This window comes from Clavelina lepadiformis, chromosome 9, assembly GCF_947623445.1.
Source record: "Clavelina lepadiformis chromosome 9, kaClaLepa1.1, whole genome shotgun sequence".
NCBI lineage: Eukaryota > Metazoa > Chordata > Ascidiacea > Aplousobranchia > Clavelinidae > Clavelina > Clavelina lepadiformis.
In genome coordinates, this window is record NC_135248.1 from 14,736,612 (window position 1) to 14,745,994 (window position 9,383).

Sequence of the window (9,383 nt, forward strand, 5' to 3'; positions counted from 1 at the left end):
CGTAGATAGATTCTGTGTCGTTTCAGTTGACCTCTTTCTTCTATGGTTGACATTCGAGTTAAACGGGTGGCGAATTATCCACCAATCGCCACCTAGTTGTTTGCAAATGTTGCATCTTGGATCATCTGAAGACTCCAACATCTTGCAGAATCTACTGGTCCTAAGGAATTTATGCTGTAGTAGGAAGCCTTAAAAGATAACTTTTAACATTTGAACACTTTTATTTTGAACACATTTAAAGTAGCATTTTTCAATTGATTAAGCTACTAAGCTGCTTTGCGTATAAATAATTGCGTCGTTCTGCAACAAATGTGCTCTTGTCTCGCTTCACATTTCGACATTTTATGCGAGCAGAAGTTTTATTTTGACTAACTTCTCTGACCTGATGTTGGTTGCGTCAAAGCTGAAACATTTGCCTCATAAAATCAAACGCAGCCAACCTGTTCAAACTTTTATGTCTGGGCTGAGACAACGACAGAAGGATAGCGCACATATTTGAACAGTGTCCAACTTTAACCGCCATCGGTTAATTTCTTGCATCAATTAACACACTGTTACACAACACACACACACAACACACACACAATTAACACAATTTCACACACACATACATACACACTGGCTTGCTAAAAGTTACGCACAGCTCAACAGTTACATAAAGTTTTGAAAAGTTTGTGTTTTTGGTTCATGCTATTTTGGGAAAGTTGAAATATTGAAAAAGTTGAGCAATGAAACCTGGAAAATAACTGAAGCAATCAACCTTTACAAAATATGTGTCTCGGGTGATTGTTTCGTTTTTTCGTCATCAATGACGATCTTATAATTCGTTTGGAAATAAAATGCTCAGGTCCAATCATGTCCTCCATCAATCACTGTGTCCAGCACAACTATCACTGTGTGCTATGCTGGCAATTACCATTATTAACCTTATTACTACTCCACAGTATTGGTGATATTTTTGGTATAATTCTGTCTATGACAAGCTTTCCTTTTTACCCGATGTACTACACCATTCCAACAACATTTAACACAGATTTGCGTACTATGGCTTAATGCTCATTTACTTAGAATGCTCTTTTACTGCGATGAATTGAAAACATTATTATTGTCCCAGTTTCTCACTTGAACAAAGATTATATTTACAAAATACATTTTTGAGTCATAATATATCGAACAATCATAAGTTTACTACATAAGTTATATAGATTGCCCAAGAAGGTGATGACTAAATGAAATAAACCACAAAACAAATACAACAAACTAATAAATATTTACAAATAACTGAACACACAAATTGATTTCAAAAATGATTCCACTTCAGTAAACATCCGTTTATGACGCAACAGAAAATCAAAATAATAGTCCAGCCGTCAGATCATGTTCTAGTTCAGGGGCGGGCAACTTCTTCGGTCGGCGGGCCTGATATGAGAAAATGAAGTACTTAGCGGGCCGGATTCTTGAATACAATGGAACGCAGCTTTGTCTTATTAATGTCCATGGTCGAAAATGTTTGCTCATAAATGTATGTAGACCCGAACAGAACTAGTAGATTCATGGCCATCTTTCTCAAGTTCGCAAACTTGGACTTATTCAGTGACGCAGCTAGTTGTTATGATACAGCAATAAGTAGTATGACAAAATCTACAACAGATCTAATTATCTTCTAGATTTTGCCACAGAATTGTTATGAAGCAAGATTATGACGTCATTGTACTACACAATGATATCAATTAAAGATTATTTATTTTCTCCAAATATCGACGAGCTTCTTTTAATCGATCATTTTGTCCAGACCAGTTCTTTAACAATTTGATCGCTTCAGAAAGAGCATTTTTAGCTGAATTAAATTTCTCCAAATTGTAGTTGGAAACACCGATGCAATAATACATCTCGCCTTTAAACTTGTCTCGAAGGTTTTGATGTTGGCCGATGTCCAATGGTAAGATATCCATGGCTTGGTTGGCCAATTGCAGGGCTTTGTCATAAAGCTTGATTGTGAGGTAACAATGGCTGGTGTGGTTCAATGTTAAACTTAACCATTTGTCCTTGATTTGTTGGTCGACGTTTTTAGATCTTTTTATCTTTTCAATGATCTCCTCACACAGTGGAATGAATCCGCCTGCAATGGTGACAAGATGAGATGGAGAGAGAGATGTGAGCTTGCTGGCTTGCTTTGCCATAGCATCTGCAAAATCTCGAAGTCTATAAAGTTCATCATCTGCATCGGGAATGAATTCACTCAGCTTCATCCCACATCTTATCAATGTCATCGCTGAATTCTCATCATTCTTCGAAAATAAGAGCTCAGCTGTTTGTTTGAGTCTAATGCACATGTTATTGCATTCACCAGGTGACGGTGTTATATCCGTTGCCATGGTTGCGAGACTATTGCAAATAAACTTGACGTCATCATCCAGACTGAGAAGAATCATCAAACGTAAGGTTAAGAATTTGTTCTTAAAGTGGGGAAATCCCGTCAGGTGTAGTTGTTTTTGTAAGAATTTGTAAACGTCATTTCCTTTCGTTTTGGTCATGGTTGAATGATTTTGGTACAAGTTGCAAACATCTGAAAGAAATTGAAAATTACAATATTAATGACATCATGTTTTTATCTGATCGTAGTAATTAGTAGATTTTCATTTCAAATTTTGTAGGTTTCAGAATAGGATTGTGGAACAGTTTTAGATTGTGAAGTCACTTAAACTATTGTGATATAGCAAAACAATTTGGTAGGAAAACTGAAACAAAATATCGTCAACAACAAGTTATAACAAGTTAAAAGCCTAGAGCCAGAGCTGATGCAAATAATTTAATTTCAGGTGTTTCGAAAAATAAGTGAGAAAATATGAAAGCGAAGGGAACTAATTATGCGCTTGCCTGGTGCTCACGTAAAGTACGATAAAGTATAAAAATGAGGAGAAAATATGTGAATGGAACTAATTGTGTAAAGCAGGTGATAGACACGTGGAGAGTGCTGACATGGTTGTAGCGACCTTGACACGTGATTACTTTGTATCGAATAATAACGATGGAAGTAATATGACGTCAATTTTTAGTATAGGCTGGAGTTGGTGAATTTGAAAATATTCCTTCATCTTTACCTTTTGTTCGTTTTTATCCACGAATCAGTTGACAGGAGCGTAGAAAGCAATCAAGTGTGACGTGTGTTCAATGAAGGGCCCACAACTTCCTTTATAGCTCATTTTAAAAATTTAACTTTTACTTTTCAATAGGAAAGTTGTTTTGGTCGTTTATAATGAGTTCAGTTTGTATTCGATAAATTAAAGACAAGATAAGGGGCCCATGGCACACACCAAATTAAAGATTAATACAATAAAGTATTAACTACATAACCACGTAATATAGTGTTTGTGACAAATTTGAGTAAAACTTTTCAAAAAGTTACTTTGGCCACATTCGTACTTTATTGCACTTGCATTTCGTCATCCGGTCGGAAACGAAAACTAATTTCTAAAATTTGCATCGTTATTGTGACGTCATATTAACAAAATTAATGTAAATATCAATTTGAGTGTCTATTGTTTTAGAATAAATACGTATTTTTATTGTTTACTGTCAATTGTGAAGTGAATCATTTTCATCCTCCATTCCTCGCTGGGGTAATCTTCCACTTTCTGCTCGGCCTGAAATGCTTTGATATAAAATGTTTCAGAGTCATCAGGCTGGTTGTTGAATTCGTAATAAGCACCTAAAATATCATAAATAATGAGAACCTTGTCAGCTTCCTGCGATCATAACGTTGTCAAATTATTACATGAACAAGTTGGCTGTTGCGTTTGTAACAATCAACAAACAACAGAGTTGAATTCGAAAAAAGTCTTAAACAATGAAAAATAACGTGAACACTATCAGCTTCATGTTGCGACAATATCGTCAACTTCGTCGTAACAACCTGCATTGTTGCAGCATATTGAGTAGACTTCCAATTTTCTGCATCCTTCGCCCAGCTTCGATTCCAAGATAGTTATAGCGAGCTTGTTCACTTCGATTGCTTCCTTGTATTTTTGAACATGATAATGGCATAATCCGATCGCTTTCCAACAATGAACTTGCGTCGTTGTGACGAGTTTAACGTCATCGCATCTCGTTGACGATATCGATTGAAGAAACTCATTCATGCGTGGAATGATTTCATTGGACGCTGTTTGTGCTAGATCAGAACCACATGATGTGCTTTGTACAATGACGTAACTTTCCACCGCAATCTTTTTCATAAGTTCAAGTTTTTTACGCGGGTTGATGATTTTTTCTTTCAAGTAACAGCCACATTTGAAAAGTTGAAGTAATTGCAACGATACTTTGTGTTTGCGCAAATCCGAAACCAGATTGATGATGTCATCTCCGGTGTTGATTGCGTCATCTCCGGTTATGGAACTCGATTTCATCGCGGTGGTCAGCTCTTCACAAATGGCGAGTGCTCGGTCAAAGTTTTCATTTGAAATCATGTCACGCATCGATCTGATCTTGCTTTGAATAATCTCATAACCTGCGATAAAATCAAACTTATTGCAAAATCACAGTAAAACGAGTTTCAAATTTTGCTTTCTTTGATTGTCATTAATATTACTCTCCATGTTGGTAAGAGACTTTTTTAAAGATTGGAAAAACGCTTTAATGACGTAATCAAACCTGATTGGTTTTTACTCGTTGTGAGCGGATCCGAAACTTTTAACCCCGCTACTCCTTTTATTGCGCCAACTAGTGTTGAACTTGTAGAAGCTGTAATTTTTGAAAGAGATTATTAAGTAGCAAGTGCTTCATATTCAATATATTTAGGGATGAAATGTTTTTGTTTCGATTCAAACTTTTTTGTCGTGATTTTAATTTATTGTCTGGAAAAGTTATTATTAGTATTATGTCAGGGAAAAATTTAATGCTTTTCCAATATGACGTAATTATTAAGATTATAAAATTGGCATATTCACTCTTCTCAACTGCTCAATGCGCTAACATTAGCAACGCAAAACTTAATAAAAATAAACTTAAAGTGTTTTACTTGTGGAACTGGTTGTGAAGCTTTCCAAGGAAGATTTTGTTTTTCTCGATGTTTTTGATGTAGATTCTGGAAACATCAACAAATTAAACTTGGTTGTTTGACAACTATCACTGCACCACTTGCTAGCATATGAAAGATAACAACTCATGACCAACTACACAACATATCTCACCATCTACTCCTAATATCACGTGACTTATTGGTTTGCTGGCTCCCTCATCAAGTGTGTCATCGGTGATGGTCACGTGTTCGAGTACACTTGCTATATTGAGCATGATGGTAGATGGTTTGATGGTTGCCAGCAGTTGGTGAAGTTGGTCACGTATCTCGATCATTGCTGGTCGTTTCGAAGGTTCCTTGTCCACACACTTGGTCATGATGCTCTCCAGGAGAGAAATGATCCGAACACCTTGCTCATCCTTACCCCGCTTCAGTCTATCCTTGATGTCGTTGATTAGTTTTTGTTGGAAGGACACGCCTTGAAACTTCCCAGTCATCCTGAAAAGGATTTCATTTCTGATCCCAGGATACTTTCTAACGATCATCATGTAGAGGATAACTCCGAAGCTGTAGACATCCATGGATGTTGTGAGTCGCTCGCAATTTCGATCCAACCTCTCCGGAGCAGTAAATAGAAGAGTGAACTGATTCCCTTCTCCTGTTCTATCTGGTCTCGCTGTAGCTGTTCTGGTGTGATGAGATAAAGCGGCTCCACCAAAGTCTGCCACTTTACAATGAAGGTCCGAGTTAAGTAAAATGTTCTGGGGCTTCAAGTCTCCATGAGCGATCCTGAGATCCTTGAGCATCTTGTGGAGGTAAGTGATGGCATCAGCCGTCTCGTATGACATGCGGAGTAAGAGAGGAAGAGGAATAGTTTCCAGCTCTTCGTTGAAGATCAAGTCAGAAAGTGATCCGGCTGACATGTGCTCCATGACAACTCCAATCCAATCCTCCTCATTAATCAATCCCTCGATGCGAATGACGTGTTTGTGAGCAGCCAGCAACATCATTTTAACTTCTTTTAACAATCTACAACAAAATAGATTTTCCGTTAACTTAATGTCACACTTTATGATTAATATACGTGAACAAAGCATTCTTTAAATCATTTTTGACGCCTATTTTAGTAAATTTCAATGTTTTTGAAATATTTTACTCTTTCTTTGCTTGTCTCATCTCAACCAATGATCCCTGCAGATGTTGACATTTTATAGCCAGTCTTCCCAACACTTGGTGGTGTCCCAACCGAACAGTTCCAAAACCTCCCCGACCCAGCAAGCTTCCCCTGATATTGCACAAGATTTCAGAAGCCGCAAATTGTCGAATTTTTCTCGGGTTACCTGCTACCATCTTGCGGCAGAAATAAAAATATTTTATTGATAATTTTGAAACTGATATCCTGATCATAACGACATATATAATGATGCGTTAGATAATGACATAGTCGTATTGTTGAAAGCTAGTAAATTTGGTAACTCAAAGTTTGTTTCATCTTTAATTTGTTGTAGACAACTTATATCAAAAATAAAATTTGATTTTACTTGAATATGTTGAACAAAATCTGTCTTTTACGTTGTTAAACTTTCATAATATATCAGTTTTGACTTAAGAAAAGTTTTAATGATTTTTAGTGAAAATTGCGACAAGTTAACCTGCTTTGATCAACACGACTGCACTTGTCGCTATTTATTTTCGTCTACGCTCATTAGTTTAAATAATTTTCCAATCCTGTCAATCAGTTTAGGTTTCAAGGTAGCGCCTTCTAGAATTTATACTTTTCCTAATAAGCCTACTAGTTTGTTAGCAACCATAAAAACATGTTAAACAGATATATTTCACTCTCTTAAGCGTTAACCCTATTTACACTAGGTGTGGTTTCTCCTGCACACAGTCATAACAAAACGTGGCGTACAGGTGCATTGTTTGCAGTAGAAACTTCAAATTTGGTAACTTTTCTTAACAAATGTCCGGCCAATTGGCCATGTTTGTTTTATAAAGTTGGATTTTGTAATTTTTGAGATATTGTCATATTTTCATACTTTTGCTCTCTTTTTATCTACTACGCATTAAAGCGTATCGTTTTCGTTTACTCATTCACGCTTAACTAACTCGATTAACTATTCTCTTGTGTTTTCTTCTCGCTGTCAGCTGGTTTTTCGCACAGCGGGGGCGAGACGTAACAAGAAAAATCTCTAGAAATGTATCATTTGTACAAATACCTACTTTACACTAAATTCACTTTCTTTAGTTTTACAACTATGCTGTAACTGGAAGCCAGATGTTTAGCCGATCCGTTTACAACGTATAGTTTTCGAGTAATTAACGATTGACAGTTTGTCGGCCACACCTAGTTAAGATAGTAATGTCACAAGCCCGGTTTGGATGGGGTTAACATTTACTCATTATGATATAACAGAACACGTCATAATTTCAGTCAAGGTCGTTCATTTTGTGCATCATCAAACAATTCACCCTGAATAAACAAAAACCAATGAGCAAGAAATTGTTATCAGGTACTCGAGCATGGCACTAAAAGTGAGATAACTGATATTACTCACAACATTCTGTGAAATATCAAATGATTATCGCACTTTGACCTCAGACTTCGTCATAGACCAAACGCAGCTGCTGTGTCATTATAGCGTAAGATGTAAGATGTATGTTAAATTTGAAAACCTTTCTATTGACTTTTATTTAATTAAGTTCGGATACTTTCTGCTTCTAACATTGAATCATAATTAATCATTGTGAATCGACATAGAAATTACCTCGAACAATCACTACCAGGCAAACTCCTCTGATGAAATTATAAAAAAGTTACGTCACAACTTACCTGGTCCATTTTGAAATCGAGTTATCTCAAAAGATTCAAAGAGAATGTTTAGTAAAACTTAAACTTGCTATAACGTTTCAGTTAACAACGATTGATGCTCTCACAATGCTGAATACTTTGTTATGTGCGTTGCACGATTTTATTCGAAATCAATTTTATTCGTCAGTAAGTGTTGGTCAATAATTACGCGATAAAACATTCACCAAAGGTCATGATGTCAACAGCGTCGGCTTACTTTACGCAAGAACAACAAATTCCATGGAAATGGTAAATTCTGAACTCAAGCATTTGAACAAACATTGTTATCTGGGGCCAGGAGCCAGATGTATCCAGTCGAATTATTAATAAATAACTGTCAAAGCAGTTGAAAGCAACCGTTGACTTATGTGAACTCTGAGATTAAAAATCGATCTTTGACCAACCTTTATTTATTTGTCCTAGCACAACTTTTATGCACGGCGGTTTGCAATTGAAACTATCACGTGATAATCGTGCAGCTGAGTCGATGAAATTTGTGGACGTGCACCGGGAAGTGATTTAATTACAAAAATTTAAAAACCAAGCTACTGCATAAATATATCGCCTTCAGACATGTTCAGAATGTATAAATTAACGCATTTTTCAAATGAAGCCGTGGACGGAACACATGAACGTCACAAGGTCACTTGTGTAACCAAACTTTCTTTACCAGGAACCTTCCCGCTTTACAGCTAGTCAATTAGCTCTGTCTTCTTTATTCACATATTTAATGGCATATCTCTTAGGTAAAAACATCCGTCCTTCTGCTATCTCGCCCAAACGTTACTGAAACACCACTCTATACCCGAGCGAAACACCACACCAAAACAAATTCCACGCAATCATAGAATCAGCGTGGGACGCTACACACAGTACTGATTTGGCCCTCGGGGTAACGTCACAAGAGATCGACTAAAAACGCGTGGACAAATAAATAAGTAAAATACAGCATCACGTGAGCAAACCTAAAACCTGACAAGCATGCATAAAAAAGACACAACGCGAATAACAATAAGGGCTGACTCACACATTAAACTAGATTAAAATATAGGAGTGGTGCGAACAAACGATACAGTGGCTATAAAACGGGTGCATAAAATAATCCCGTGACACTTGCACAATTTTTATGACGTCATAATAATTCATTTAATATTCCAGGTCATTTTTTTGACTAAAAACCATAACTACAAGTCTATAATAAATGCACTAAACGCCGTGGAGTTTGATATCGTTTGTTTGAAATAAGTTGGTTTTCAAGACTGTCTACATTTAGCAGGTTTATTGTTTATAGAACCACAATAGATAGATTACGTGTTTATATTTTTACTTGACAAACTTGTAAAAGAAAACATGAAATTTGTGTCACAAAGAATTTGTTCTAGTGCTTTTGTACATGTCTCTGCATGTTAATATGTTTACTTTTGACTTTTTGTCGTATTTTTATCGCGTGGCCTTTTATGTTTGTGTTTGTGTTTTACTGTTTTACTTAAATGTAACAGATTTATCTTATAATGA

The 9,383-nt window shown here is 36.3% G+C and overlaps 1 protein-coding gene across 2 annotated transcripts; it reads right to left on the reverse strand.

Moving 5' to 3' along the window:
* Nucleotides 1–1,103: 1,103 nt before the first annotated feature.
* On the reverse strand, nucleotides 1,104–8,974 carry LOC143471078 (uncharacterized). 2 transcript variants are annotated; one of them, XM_076969423.1, is made up of 8 exons: nucleotides 7,851–8,974; nucleotides 6,174–6,367; nucleotides 5,190–6,046; nucleotides 5,018–5,083; nucleotides 4,651–4,740; nucleotides 3,914–4,507; nucleotides 3,575–3,709; nucleotides 1,104–2,566 (listed from the first exon to the last, which is right to left on the reverse strand). In XM_076969423.1, the coding sequence occupies exons 1-8, from the start codon at nucleotides 7,857–7,859 to the stop codon at nucleotides 1,731–1,733; spliced, it is 2,781 nt and encodes a 926-aa protein (XP_076825538.1). In that variant the 5' UTR covers nucleotides 7,860–8,974; the 3' UTR covers nucleotides 1,104–1,730. The 2 variants fall into 2 exon arrangements, with proteins under 2 accessions (XP_076825538.1, XP_076825539.1); XM_076969424.1 differs by having other exon boundaries at nucleotides 6,174–6,360; nucleotides 7,847–8,974.
* Between the last annotated feature and the right edge of the window lie 409 nt (nucleotides 8,975–9,383).